We start from the raw sequence: 15,369 nt of genomic DNA on the forward strand, positions 1-15,369 counted from the left end.
CGGCACGTGGGATCTTCCCGTACCAGGGCATGAACCCATGTCCCCTGCATCGGCAGGCGGATTCTCAACCACTGCGCCACCAGGGAAGCCCTCTTTTTTTAAATATTTATTTACTTCGCCACGCTGGGTCTTAGTTTCAGCACAGAGGATCTTCGTTGCAGCATGTGGGATCTTTTTTAGTTGCAGCATGGGGAATCTAGTTCCCTGACCAGGGATCAAACCCAGGCCCCCTGTATCGGGAGCACGGAGTCTTAACCACTGGACCACCAGGGAAGTCCCCAGACTGGCATTCTTGATTAGAACATTTGAGAGACCCAGATTATAGCTTAATCTAAGTAACACAAACATAATACCCAAGTGTATGATAGTAAATTGAAAACTTTACAGTACTTCTTCAGAGGCTTGTTTTGAGAATTTAAAAAAAAATGATGCGTGTGTGGTGTTTAATACAAGGCCTGCTCATAGTAAGGCCTCAGTAAGTAGTAGTTATTATTTATTATTTTGTTTATAAGCAATATAAAATTTATTGTATTTTATTCATGAGTATATGGCTCTTTAAATGTCTTTTTTTCTAAGCTAATTTTTCTAAGGCCATATTCCTTACATAAAATCCTTTAAATGTTGAAAACTAGGTCACACACACAAAAACAGTTAAAGCAAATCCTCTCAAGGGACAAAAATTCTGTTTCCATGTGAGATGTATAAAATTGATACCTGCAAATTGATAATTAAGTGACTTTATTCGCATTAAAACTATTTTATGGTCCCCAGATAGACAACCAAGATGTGGATGGAGCACATTTTCTTTCTAGACTGTTTAAACAAGATTTACTTGGTTTTAGATTATGATGATGCCCTTTAGAGCTCATGAGAAACTGCCAAAAGGGTCTAAAACCACTGTAGTAGTTTTAAATTGGTCTGTGGTCAGTGGCTTTTGCATAACTGGAGCTAAATGGCACTGCCCTCTCAATCAGAAAGCCAGTCTGAAATATTTACTGCACACTGTTAACGGTGAGGAGCAAAAACGGTAAGGAAGGACGTGGTAGGAGAAATAGAAAACAAATACTAAATGCTTACTCCAGGGAAGTGCTGCTGTGCTGATCAAGCCCATCATATCTCAACCTGACCCTTGGATTTATAAATAAATTGTGATCTTCTTTCTTACTTTCATCTTAAAATAATTTTGCTTCTTTCTCCATTTTTAAGTGGTAAGAATCACTATTTATGCCTCTTCTCAGACTGAAGACTAATGACGGTATACAAAGAAACCAGCGTCAGTCACTTGAGCAGCTCCTCTGGGGGTGATAGATGGGGGTTTCATTAATTTGTGCACCCCAAACAATTTGGGTGTGCCCATCCTCTGAAACCAGTTCCCCTGAGAAATGGGTATCGACTGTGCCCTCAATGTCTTTTCCCCTGAATGCATTTATATTGTCCTGGGATATAAAATTAAGCATGTATTATGGTTGCAGTTGTTGGCCACATGCAGCCCTGGGGTAATTTCCCTTCTCCCTTCCCACTTTCACTTCAGATCCTTGGAAAATACTGAAGCCAGAGATCCAGGCTAAAAATTTCAGCATGTCTCTCTGGAGCTCTGCAGATAATATCTCCTTTTTTCTAAGGGCTAGTCTCATTCACTTGTAGTTGATATAAGACCACATTTTAATTGCTTGACAGTGTTGTATGATAATCCAAAAAAGACATTCCTCTTATTCATGGGAACAGTAGGGAAAATTATGAAACCATAATAGTTCATTGATTCGTTTCATGAATGTATATCTAATGTATACCATGTGCCTCAAATTATGTTAGGCAGAGGTCCCTCCTGCCCTCTGAGGGGAAACAGATTTGAAACAATTATAGCACGAGGCAGGGAGATCTCATTCTCTTTCCCAGTCTTTCATAAGTTCCACCTCCTAATGTATATGTGGTAAGATGGTCACCAGGCCTACTGAGGCTTTGATTTCTGAGTGCTAAAGTCCTTAAAGAGGTGGGAAGGTAGAGATCTTTTTCCTGCTTAAAGGACAACTGACATCTTGTTTTCTGTTTTGAAATGAAAAAATACTAAACAGCTAAATGAAAATAGCTAAATAAAATCATGTTTAGTTAGAATCCAAGGTCCCAGAGAGTTTTAAATGTTTGGTTCCTTCAAATTAAGTATAGCTCCTTACCTTATGTAACTATTAACAACTGGAAATGGAATAACACAGAAACATGAAGAAGTAACTGCCTCCAGAAATTTCTAATCCAAGGAGGACATATAATAATTTTAATTCATCTGTATAACAAGAATAACCTACAACAGCTGTTATTAAGCCATTGTTTACTGCCTTGGGACGGTGTCCCCCAGGATGGTAGTAACTGTTATGGGGAAGGGTGACTGTGCGTAGAAAATTTGAGAAGTATGGAATTAAAGTGAACATGTGTTTTTTTCTAATTGCAAAAGTTCTCAGAACCTTTAATATACTAACATGTATTCTGAATTCCTAAGAGGAGGATATACTACTATGCAACATTTTTTCAACTTATTTGATCACATAGCTTTTTTCTGCCCTATTAAGATGCTGCAAAAATAGCAAGAGTAAAAAAGACATCCAAATGGAGATCCCTATGGAGGTTCCCTGTGGCTGCCTGGCCCTTGGACCATGTTTGAGTTTCCTGGTTTCCCAAAGGTGGAAGCATGTTCCTACCCATATTTTCAGTATTGAGAATGAGAAAGTTTTTTCACGTGTAGAATTCATTTTAATCACTGGTAGTTTTCTTAGCTCCTGTGCATAGATGATTCTTGTAGGTACAAGGAGAAGATGGTTTGTAATACTCTTTCCCAAAAAAGAATAGGATAAAGTTCTGCCTGGTGTCACAAGCTACTCCAGAATTACATTAATAAACAGGAAAGCACCTTGGGGCAAGCTATCATTTTACAACTGAGAACGCCAGTTATAGACAGCACTAAGGTTCCTGTTGTGCATGGGAAAATAAGACTTTTTTTGAACACCTGTCACTTGCCATGTATTTGCAGGAAAATAAACATAAGCAATTCACCTTGCTTCTTCCTTAAATTGTGAGGATACACTTTACCTTTTAAAGTCTTCCCACCTTTTTCAAAGAGTCAATATGAATATCTGCAGGCCCTTTTGTTATCTGAAACTCAGGGTTTGCCACTGCTACCCATATTCTGAAGCTCAGTTTAGGTAAACTTCAACCCAGGGCTGGTGCCCCTCTAAGAGACACCAGTGACAGTGAGCTCAAAAGGTAGGGTTGTGAAAACATTCTTGCTGAAGTGATATCTAAAGAATAGAGTACCAGCTTAAGTTTACATGTTTGCATTTCTGTGATTCTAATTTAATTTATCCATAATATAGATGGTTTTCTGAACCTTTTCTAAAAACATTAATTGTCTTACATAAAGATTTGGGTTTATTTGATTTTTTTTTCCTTTTATATTGTAGAGAGAGTTGTGATTCAAATTGCCAACTTATAGATTAAGGTACACCGATCACAACACTGAATTCTTTTTTTTTTTTTTTTTTTTTACATCTGTGTTGGATTATAATTGCTTTACAATGTTGTGTTAGTTCCTACTGTACAACAAAGTGAATCAGCTGTATGTATACACATACACATATCCCCGCCCTCTTAAGCCTCCCCACCCCACCCCTCTAGGTCATCACAAAGCACCGAGCTGATCTCCCTGTGCTATATGCAGCTATCTGATTTACACTTAGTAGTGTATATATGTCAATGCTACCCTCACTTCGTCCCAGCCTCCCCTTCCCCCACTGTGTCCTCAAGTCTGTTATCTACATTTGCATCTTTATTCCTGCCCTGCCATGAGGTTCATCAGTACCATTTTTCTAGATTCCATAAATATGCGTTAATATAAAGTATTTGTTTTTCTTTTTCTGACTTCATTCTGTATGACAGACTTTAGGTCCATCCACTTCACTACAAATGACTTGGTTTCATTCCTTTTTATGGCTGAGTAATATTCCATTGTACAACACTGAATTCTTTTAACAGACTTGGAAGATGCTACAAAAACACCTGACTGTTCCAGTGGACCAGTGAAAGAGGAAAGAGGTGATCTTATCAGATTTTACAATACAATATATGTAGGAAGAGTGAAGTCATTTGCATTGAAATACGACTTGTCAAATCAGGACCATGTGGTATGTTTTATATTTTACTACTTTATTAATATCTGTACTCATAATTGGATTACTATGAGTTTATTTTGCTAAATAAGTGTTTTAAAGCTAAAGCCTTACTGATACATCTTATAGGAGAAAACATACTAGTAATTAGAGTGATTCAGGCTGTGATACAACAGAGACCAGAGGAAATCATGGAAATTTTATCCACACTGTGATTATGTTGTTAGAAATTATGGATGCATATGGGCAAGGACTAGATGGGAACATGGAAAAATGAAAACAATTCTGATGGCTTTTTCCTTTGTTTTTGATTCCTATTGTTATATCTCTGAGATAAGTGTTTTTCTCAAGATAAAAAGAAAAGGAAATAAATAGGCTTGAATCAATAATAGAAGCAACACTAAGAAATTTTTATGCAGACTCTAGATTTGACAGTACCAGCAGGCCTTTGAAAGTATTATCAGTGTATAAGCTGAAGTTGGTTCACAGGAGACCAGACTTCAGTTATAAGAAAGAGGGACCTAGTAGAAGCTGCATCCAGGAAGTAGCCATATATGTGTCTATGTATCTCTCTATATTTCTGTCTTTGTCCCTTTCAAGGAATATGGTCTATGATTATCCTCAGAAGCCATGTCTACTCATTCTGTTCCCTCAGTTCCACCACCCCCACCATGTGCTATACTGTGAATATAACTATTATCAGCCAATTTTTTTAAAAAACTAGTTTTCCTAGCTTCAAGTGAAGATGATGAATGAAATATTAATTAAGGAGTCATCTCCATTTATTCTTGGAATAGAAACATTGTATAGATTATTAAAAGTACAGTCCCTTCTCACTTCATCTCTAAATCTTTGGCATTTCAGTATAAAGTCTTAACCATTTCATTAAGAGATTTATTGTTCCATATTGGACTCATCCTGCTGGCCCACAGAATGCTCTGCCTCTCTTTTATTCTCTGTGCTGCTAATTTGGTTGTGGGTATGTGCGTGTGGAGAGAGATTCTTATTGCAAGTGTTAGGACATAGATTACTCTTTGCTCCACTTTCTGAGCATTGACATAAGGTTCCTATGCTCCTGGATTACTGCTTCTGGTGTCTTGCTCAGAATTCTTCAGAATTCCCTGAAAGATCCAGGAAAATAAATTTTAGTTTATCTATTAGTAATTGTTGAAAAACAAGGGTTAATGAACCAATTTTTGATTTTCTTCAGCCATAAATAACCTCTTACAGTATAACTGACTCCTAACTAGGAGATAGCAATAAGAATAAAAACAGGGCTTCCCTGGTGGTACAGTGGTTAAGAATCCGCCTGCCAATGTAGGAGACACAAGTTCGAGCCCTGATCCGGGAAGATCCCACATGCCGTGGAGCAACTAAGCCCACGTGCCACAACTACTGAGCCTGCGCTCTAGAGCCCGCCAGCCGCAACTACTGAAGCCCATGTGCCTAGAGCCCGTGCTCCTCAACAAGAGAAGCCACTGCAATGAGAAGCCCGCGCACTGCAACGAAGAGTAGCCCCCGCTCGCCGCAACTAGAGAAAGCCCGTGTGCAGCAACGAAGACCCAACGCAGCCAAAAATTAATTAATTAATTAATTAATTAATTAATTTTTAAAAAGAATAAAAACATGGCAAAGAAAAAAAAGTTCCATGTTGACCCTTCACCTGGCTTGGGGCTGGGGTGGGGCAGGGTGGATAGTGCAGAATAAAAATGGTGGGATTCAAAAAAAAGAAAGAAAACCTTTTATCTTATAAAAACTTTACTTTTGTATTATTTCAGATGGAAGCTCCACCACTCTCTCCTTTTCCACATATTAAGCAACAGCCAGGCTCCCCACGCCGCATTTCCCAGCAGCACTCCATTTATGTGTCCCCACACAAGAATGGGTCAGGCCTTACACCAAGGAGTGCTCTGCTCTATAAGTTCAACGGCAGCCCTTCTAAGGTAAGTTGCACACAAACTTTACTCCAAAACAATGATGTACATGTGTTAAATACTGGATTTCAGATTTCCAATTAGTAATCTTTAACCTTACCCCTTTTTTTGCAAAGTTACTGCTAATAAATATGAACCGTTACTATGGCAAGTTTCCTGTGATCAAGAGCAGTGTATTCAGTTGAGGTAGTTTAATCCTTTACGATTGACGTGGTATCGGGGGAGTTTACTCCAAGAGCGCAGTGTGTCCCTGCTCAAGCACGATCTTGAGAAGGACCAGTAAGGCAACACCTGCAAATGGTCAGACATGGGGAACGCTATGTGTAAAGAAAGGCCTTGGAAGTGAAAGTTCATTTGGTGGATGGCAACCAGGATAGTGAAAGGTCTGAAAACAGAGGCCTCTTCTTACACAGACAGTTCTATGGTTATCTCCATCTTTATTCCCATACAATGATGAAGATGTGATAGGGACATGATTGCTGTTTTCAGATAATTCAAGGGCTATCAAGTAGATACGCTCAGTATGTCTCCAGAAGCCAGAATCACTGCTAACTGGAAGAAACTGTAGTGGGACAGATTGTAACTCAGTCCAAATACATGGCAGCTCCTTAACTCATTAGTTTCTCATTTAGTTCCACAGACATCTATTAAGTTCCTGCTATGCTTAGCAAACAAAGTTGACTGAGATATACTGCACAGGCTTGCATTTCTTCTTTATAGAAGTTGATTTCATATGAGGACTTTTAGAAGAAATTCTTGCATAAAATCAGAAATGGGACCAATTGAATTGTAAGGCAGTGATTTCACAGTCATAGGTCAGAATCTGGGGAGCTTGTTGAACACAGATACCTGTCCCATAGACTTCCTGTATCACAGAGCTCTGGCAGGCAGGTCCCCTAGACTGTTGTGATGCACAGCTTTCAGGAGCAACTTCTCTAAGGCTGCCTTACAGACCAGCAACATCAGCATCACCCGGGAGCCTGTTAGAAACGCAGACTCTCAGGCCTCACACCAGCCCAACTGAATTTGAATCTGCATAGTAACAAGATTCCCCAGATGATTAGTAAGCACATTAAAGTTTGAAAAGAATTGCTTCAGGAGGAGGATCTCAAACTTTAGGGAGTATCAGAACCACCTGGAAGACCTGATAAAATATAGATTGCTGGGCCCAACCCCCAGAATGTCTGATTCAGTAGGGGTAGGACGAGGCTTGAGAATTTGCATTCCTGATAAGTTTCCAAATGCTTCTGCTGCTTCTGGTCTTATGTCCACATTTTGAAAACTACTGCTATAAGGTAAATCCAATTTTTAAAATCACCTGAAAAGATTAGTTCTAATCACCCTTATTATGTTGGCCTAGATTCAAAAAATAATCTCTACCCCAGTGTTTAGCTTTGGATAGAGGATAAAGGGCAGGAAAAAGCAGTTAGCTTAGTTCTTGGCTGCTGTTTCTCCCTTTTCCCCTTTTACTGACACATGTCCTCTATTTTTGCACAGAGTTTGAAAGATATCAACAACATGATAAGGCAAGGTGAGCAGAGAACCAAGAAGCGAGCAATAGCCATCGACGGTGATGCAGAATCACCTGCCAAACGCCTCTGTCAAGAAAATGATGACGTTTTACTTAAACGACTACAGGATGTTGTCAGTGAAAGAGCAAATCATTAGTGCCCTTCCCATTTCTATGATAAAAGCACTTTCAGGTTGTTTTGCAGAAAGTTGGGGCTCTATCTTTCAAAACATTCAGCCCTGTAGGTAGTAAATATCACTGAGTTACAAGAAAAGTTACACCAAAGTTGGGTTTTTTTTTTACATTTATCCAAAATGTAGTTGACAGATGTATTTTGAGTTGGATTGTAAAGGAATGTTTTAAGTGCCTTTTAAACATATTAATAGTCATAGAATTGTTAAAATATTTGTTCCCTGGGTTTTTCAGGTGAAGTAAGGAGAAACCTCATAATTTTTTGGCTCACTTTTTAAAATAATTAAATGTCTTCTTCTTCTGGGCTTTGTAAGATGAGGGTGAATAATCTGTTTTTGGTAAGTGTCGTTTGAGAGGTTTGTGCTCCTAATTTAGTATTGAGTAGGGAGTTGGGTTCCATGGCATCTGGGCCAGAGGATGATGCCCAGCCTGTCTCTGACCCAGTGTGGTAGCTCCACATCCAGGTGCCAAGACCATTCTGGGTTGTCCAGACACTTCTCGTGCCCTTCCTCTCCTTGAGCAGAAGCAGATTCGTACCTGAACCCCTGCACTACCCCCACTCCTTGCTTTCCAGCCCTAAGCCCTCTTAGCCTGCTGTCACAACTTGATAAAAGAGATACTTGCTCCTTTTTAAAACTACTATCATTTTGTTTTCCAAACCATTAACTTAGTTATGTATGATTATATTATGTCATATAATTCTCAAAATAGGAAGCTGCTTCTCGAACCAGTAGAGTAAAATACAGAACAGAGTTGTTAGAAACCATATTCCTACTAGTGAGGTAGCACCATGATAATATGTGGGATACTGTTTTTGAGGTCATCATGAGATTGGTCATTCTCAATGTCTAATTGATTCCCTAAGAATAGTTGAAACCTTTTTCAAAACCACATTAATGTCGCCTCATGCCATATTACTTCCCCCTCTTTGTTCTCCATATCATCGGTGCATTATGAGTTTCCCATTAGGGTTTGATCACTGGGCGCCTTAAGGGTGTTTTCCGGGGCTTGGGGTGCAACTTTCCAAAGAGTCGGCTGTTCGGTATTCACTTTTTCTAGTATGTTTCCAGAATCTGGAAGGACATGGATAAGCCATTCTTAATTAATTTTGAGAAAATGTTATCAAATGTATGTTTTTTAAACCACAAACCTTATTTTTTTAATGCAAAATATTTAACAAATATTTAACTTAACCTATGTCTAACCGTGGCTAATTTGAATTAGTCTGAGATTTGAGTATGAACTAGTAATTACGATTGTTAGGAATTTTATTTTAAAATTTTAAGACGAAAAGTGATTTTGGTCACATTTTACTTTTCTGAAAATTACATCCTCATTTTTTTGTGTAGTATCTACACATGTTATAAGCCAAATAACATCGTCTGTTTGAATCCTTGTATATATTTTTATGTAGCTATAACTATTGTGTCATTTTCATCATCGTTATTAATGTGCAGAATGTAAATGAGCATTTGTACGTTGTCTTTGTAAGAAACTCTGGATGTGTTTTTATCAGTTTTCAAGACTGAATATCAATGTACGTAAAATGGTTAATAAAATAATGGAGTTTTTTGAGATTATTGAAAAAACTGCACTTGAGCTCTTCTGTGTGACGAGATGCAATTGTGCAACCATTTAGAATCTGTATCTCTAACTATCTGCTTTATATCTTTTAAATATCTTAGTGTAACTTAAAAGTTAATGTTCCTGGTGCTTTCTAGGAGCTAAGAAGAGAATGGGGAGTGAATGACTGCTTGATGAGTATAGGGTTTTCTTTTGAGGTGATGAAAATAATTTTGGAACTTGATATAGGTGGTGATTGCATAACATTGTAAATTTATTAAATGACACTAAATTTTACACTTTAAAATAGTTAATTTTATGTTAGGTGAATTTCACCTCAATTGAAAAAAATGCCTTAGACACATATAAAAAAAGAGAATTATTTCAAAGCCTTGGAATGGACCAAATTATGATTCTGAATCAAGGAAAAGGCTTCTCTCTTAGGAGTGCTTTCAGGTGTATTTCTTCATTTGAGGATCACAGCTTAAAAGTTTTTTTTTAACATCTTTATTGGAGTAAAATTGCTTCTCAATGGTGTGTTAGTTTCTGCTGTATAACAAAGTGAATCAGCTATACATATACATATATCCCCATATCTCCTCCCTCTTGCGTCTCCCTCCCAATAAAAGTTCTTTTCTAATTAAGATTTTTATGTGGTTAGATTATGTTAAATCAAAAAAAAATTTTTTTAAAGAAGGTAATATTCCCGCTTGTTTTTATTGTGTTCCTTACAGTACTTTCACTAAGTCAACAGACATTATTGGCTGTTTACTGTGTGCCTGGCCCTTTGCTAGGTGCTAGGGATATAAAGGTGAACCAGGCATAGTTCCTGTCCTCCAGATATAATATATGTAGCCTATTAATGTACTGGGATAAATATAATAATACAAGTCTACACAAAGACAGATGGGTGTTAGCACAGAGAAGGGAATGATTCACTCTGCCTGAACGACTTTGTCAGGGAAATCTAAAATCACTTCTAGGGACTTCCCTGGCGGTCCAGTGGTTCGGACTCCACACTTCCACCGCAGGGGGCACGGGTTCGATCCCTGGTCGGGGAACTAAGATCCCGTGTGCTGCGCGCACGGCACAGCCTTAATTAATTAATTAATTAATTAATTAACTCTAAAGTGGGGGCTAAGTGGTAATTTAGTCGTTAGGGATGAATAACTGCTTGCCAGGGCAGTAAAAGACAGCATAACCAGTAGAAAGGCCCAGAGACTTGAAAGTACTATAGGTGTAAGAATTTCAGATAGTTTAGTGAGGTGGGAGTAAAGTGTATATATATATAAAAGTGCAGTGCAAAGCAGAGCTAGAAAGGGACCTTTCTAGTTGGGCTTTAAGCCAGGCTAAGGAGCTCAGGCTTGGTCATTTCCAGTGGTTCTCAACGCTGGCGGCAACTGGGGAGTTTGAAAACACATCAGTGAATGGGTTTCTCCCCCAGAGATTTCTGATTTAATTGGTTTGGGGAACAACCTAGTATCAGGATTTTTAAGTACTCCCTAGGTGAGTACCTAAGGTTGAGAACCACTGCTCCAGGTCATGGGGAGCCACAAAAGATGTTTTAATTTTATGTGGATAATGACAAAATCTGAATTTTTTTTTTTTTTTTTTTGTGGCCAAGCTGCATGGCCTGCAGAATCTTAGTTCCCCAGCCAGGGATTGAACCCAGGCCCAGCAGAGAAAGCACCCAGTCCTAACCACTGGACCACCGGAGAATTCCCTGTTGTTTATTTTGGCAGTTCCTTAACTTGCCCAAAGATAAGGATTACCTGAGATACATGTTTACAATGCAGGCTCCAAGGCCCCACCCTTGACCAATGGAATGAAATCTCCAGGAGAAGGACTTAGGAATTTTGTTAACCTCTGTTCCAAGTGATATTAACCCTCAGGCAAGTTAGAGACTTTCTGGCAGTTCTTCTCAAACTTTAAGAGCATAGGAATCACCAGGGATTGTTAATCTTGTTAAAAATGCAGAGCCTGGGGTTGGGCCTGAGATGTTGCTTTTCTAACAAACTCTTATACCTAACACCAGTGCTGCTGGGCTAAGGACTATGCTTTGAACTGCACGTTTTAGAAATCTGGAATCTATGCAGAGGATTGATTAGAAGATGTTTAGACTGACACGGGAGACAAGTTAATGGTTCTTAACTTGGTTAATTTTGCCACCTTCAGGGACATTTGACAATGACTGGAGACATTTTTGCATTTTTGGTTGTCACAACTGGGCATGGGAGGTTGGTGCTACTGGTATCTAAGGGTAGAAGCCAGAGATGCTGCTAAACATCCTACAGTGCACTGGACAGCCCCCACAGCAAAGAATTTATCCAGCCCCAGTGTCAGTCGTGCCAATTAAGTAAACACCTGGGCAAGAAGAGCTATATGCTTTACTGTACTGGTAATGGGGATAGAAAAGGAACCACCAAGGGTCACCCAACTCTGGGCAGGTATGGGGTTCCAGTTAGGGATAGCTTCATAAGGAAGAGGACTTTCCAGGAAAGATTAATGGTAATAGATTCCAGGTGGGGTAACTAATACACATGTGGGATTATTTGGCATCGATGACAGACCCTTAATATAAAAGAAAATGTTCCTGAGGTTTCAGATTCCGCATGTAGGCAATGATTCCATCAAATTTCCCCGTGGTAAGAATCACCTTTGAGGGCTTATTAACTATGCAGATTTAAAAGGGTAGAATACAAACAGTTTTGTTAAGCATCCCAGGCTATTATTCTTATCCGGGAAGCTTGGGATGTACCTGTATAATGGGCAAGAGTATAGAGATCCAGGTTCAAACATCCACCCTGACGCTGTCTCACCAAACCAAGTTGGGCTTATTTACTTACTTCAGTTAGGTCATCATCACTTCAAGAAATAATTGATTAATTATGGAAAATAACATTCATTGTATAACATTCAATATATGTAAGCAAAAAATAAAAACTATATTTCCACCAACCAGAGGTCACCTGTTCAAATTTTTAAAAATTTTTCTTATTTTTTCACATGAAGAAAATTGTGTAAATCTTGAGTTTTATATTATGAATTTCTTCCAGCTTCACTGAGGTATAATTTACATAGAATAAAATGTACCCACTCGAAGTATATAGTTTGTATAATCATAATTATATATGATTGTATAACTACCACTACAATCCTCATTTTATTGTGCTTTGCCTTATTGTGATTCACAGATACTGCGTTTTTTTTTACCAAATTGAACGTTTGTGGCAACTCTGCATTAAGCAAGTCCATTGGCGCCATTTTTTCCAACAGTATTTGCTCACCTCATGTCTCTGTCACATTTTGGTAATTCTCACAATATTGCAAATTTTTCATTATTATTATATTTATGGTAATCTGTGATCAGTGATCTTTGACGTATGATATTATCATTGTTTTGGGGTGCCATGAGCTACACCCATGTAAGATGGCAATGTTGTGTGTGTTCTCACTGCTCCACTGACCTGCCATTCCCCAGTCTCTCTCCCTCTCGTTAGTCCTCCCTATTCCCCGAGACACAACAATATTGAAATAGGCCAAGTAATAAGTCTAAATGGCCTCTAAGTGTTCAAGTGAAAGGAGGAGTCAATCGATGTGGCAAACTTTATTGTTGTCTTAAAGACATCGCCACAGCCACCCCAACCTTCAGCAACCACCACCCTGCTCAGTCCGCAGCCATGAACATCGAGGCAGGACCCTCCACCAGCAAAAGATTACAACTCGCTGAAGGCTTGGATGATGGCTAGCATTTTTTGGCAATAAAGTATTTTTTAATTAAAGTACACTGTTGTTTTAGACAATGCTATTGCACACTTAATAGACCACTGCATAGTGTAAAAACAACTGACTTTTGTATGTACTGGGAAGCCAAAAGAATTTGTGTGGCTCACTTTTTTGCAATGTTTGCTTTATTACAGTGGTCTACAACTGAACCTGCAATATCTCTGAGGTATGCGTATATAGAACATTTCCATCACTTTAAAAAGTTTTCTTTTTCCCTCTAATATTCCCCGCCGTCCCCATATCCTCCCCACCACTTACCCAGGCAATTGTTGGTCTGCTTTTTGTCACCATAGGTTTGCCTTTTCTAGAATTTCATATAAATATATGTATGCACAGAATGTAATCTTTTGTATTTGAGTTCTGTCACTTAGTATAATGTTTCCGAAATTCATTCATGTGGTATGTATAAATGTTTCTTTTTATTGCTGAGCAATTTTCCATACCTTGGTTATACTCAATTTGTTTTATCTCATTACCAGTTGATGGACATTTGGGTTGTTTCCAGTTTGAGGCTATTAATAATTATAAACATATGTATGAAAGTCTTTGAAAATTTAATTTTATTTCTCTGTTATTCCTTTATGAGTTGCACTGCTGGGCCAAATGGTAAGTACGTGTTTAACTTTGTAAGATGTCCATGTCTTTCTTCAAAGTGGATCATTTTGCATTCCCACCAGCAGTGTGTAAGAGGTCCCTTTGCTCCACATTGCAGCCCCCCCTTTTTTTTAAATTAAAATATAGTTAACTTAGAATACTGTGTTAGTTCCAGGAACAGTAAAGTGATTCGGTCATATATTTTTTTCAGATTCTTATCAATTATAGTTTATTACAAGATATTGAATATAGTTCCCTGTGCTGTACAGTAAATCCTTGTTATTTTATATATAGTAGTGTGTATATGTCAATCCCAATCTCCCAATTTATACCTCTGCCCTACCCTTTTCCCTTTGGTAACAATAAGTTTGTTTTCTACATCTGTGACTCTGTTCTTGTTTTGTAAATATGTTCATTTGTACCATTATTTTAGATTCCACATATCAATGATACGATATTTGTCTTTCTCTGTCTGACTTACTTCATTTAGTATGGTAATCTCTAGGTCCATCCATGTTGCTGCAAAAGGCAATGTTTCATTCTTTTTTGTGGCTGAGGAATATTTCATTGTATATATATACCACATCTTCTTTATCCATTCATCTGTTGATGGACACTTAGGTTGCTTCCATGTCTTGGCTATTGTAAATAGTGCTGCTATGAACATTGGGGTGCATGTATCTTTTTGAATTAGAGTTTTCATCTTTTCTGGATATATGCCCAGGAGTGGGATTGCTGGATCATATGGTAACTCTATTTTTAGTTTTTTAAGGAACCTCCATACTGGTTTCCATAATGGCTGTGCTGTAGCCACCTCTTGATGTGAATCTTCCTAGACTTTTTTCAATGCATATTGAAAAAATCATTGTATTTTTAAGGTAAAAATGGATCATATATGTCACTTAATATATCATATTTGCAATGTCTAAATGTTACCTTTCTGACAATTTTAATGCTTGTGTTCCCATAAATTATTTATGTTATCATTAAACAAGGAAAGATTAGCGCAGTCTCTACAGCCACCGCAGGAGGTGTCCTCAACAAGATGAAGCTTACCATCCTGGACCACTCTTCTCAGGCCAGTGAGTGGGTGGCCAAATACATCAGGAACTGCATCATCCAGTTTAGCCAAGGGCCAGACAAGTACTTCACCCCGGGTCTTCCCACTGGGAGCACCCCACTTGTCTGCTACAAGAAGCTGATTGAGTACTATAAGAATGGAGACCTGTCCTTCAAATATGTGAAGACTTTCAACATGGATGAGTATGTGGGCCTTCTTTGAGGCCACCCAGAGAGCTACCACGCCTTCATGTGGAACTACTTCTTCAAACACATTGACATCCACCCAGAAAACACCCACATTCTGGATGGGAATGCAGCTGGCCTACGGGCTGAGTGTTATGCCTTTGAAGAGAAGATCAAGGCTGTGGGAGGGACTGAGCTGTTTGTTGGGAGGCATCGGCCTTGGTGGACACATTGCCTTTTACAAGTTGGGCTCCAGTCTATTGTCTAGGACCCGTGTGAAGACACTGGCCATGGACACCATCCTGGCCAATGCTAGGTTCTTTTATATATATATATATATTTTTTTTTTTTTAATAAATTTATTTGTTTATTTTTGGCTGCGTTGGGTCTT

At 38.5% G+C, this 15,369-nt stretch overlaps 1 protein-coding gene and 1 pseudogene across 4 annotated transcripts in view; both read left to right on the top strand.

The window, feature by feature from the left end:
* RBL1 (RB transcriptional corepressor like 1) overlaps positions 1 to 9,335 on the top strand; it is an 81,429-nt gene extending 72,094 nt beyond the window's left edge. For 2 of the 4 annotated variants that reach the window (XM_024128371.3, XM_024128373.3), the window contains 3 exons: positions 4,021 to 4,169; positions 5,933 to 6,097; positions 7,586 to 9,333. In XM_024128371.3, the coding sequence (XP_023984139.1) occupies positions 4,021 to 4,169; positions 5,933 to 6,097; positions 7,586 to 7,756 (485 nt within the window). In that variant the 3' untranslated portion in view covers positions 7,757 to 9,333. Of the gene's footprint in view, positions 1 to 4,020; positions 4,170 to 5,932; positions 6,098 to 7,585 lie in introns of all 4 variants that reach the window. The other 2 variants (XM_024128375.3, XM_028498926.2) reach the window with 2 other exon arrangements.
* A 5,443-nt stretch (positions 9,336 to 14,778) lies between these two features.
* On the top strand, positions 14,779 to 15,295 carry LOC102975772 (glucosamine-6-phosphate isomerase 1-like; annotated as a pseudogene).
* The last annotated feature ends 74 nt before the right edge of the window (positions 15,296 to 15,369 follow it).

Source organism: Physeter macrocephalus, chromosome 14 (assembly GCF_002837175.3).
Source record: "Physeter macrocephalus isolate SW-GA chromosome 14, ASM283717v5, whole genome shotgun sequence".
NCBI classification, from domain to species: domain Eukaryota; kingdom Metazoa; phylum Chordata; class Mammalia; order Artiodactyla; family Physeteridae; genus Physeter; species Physeter macrocephalus.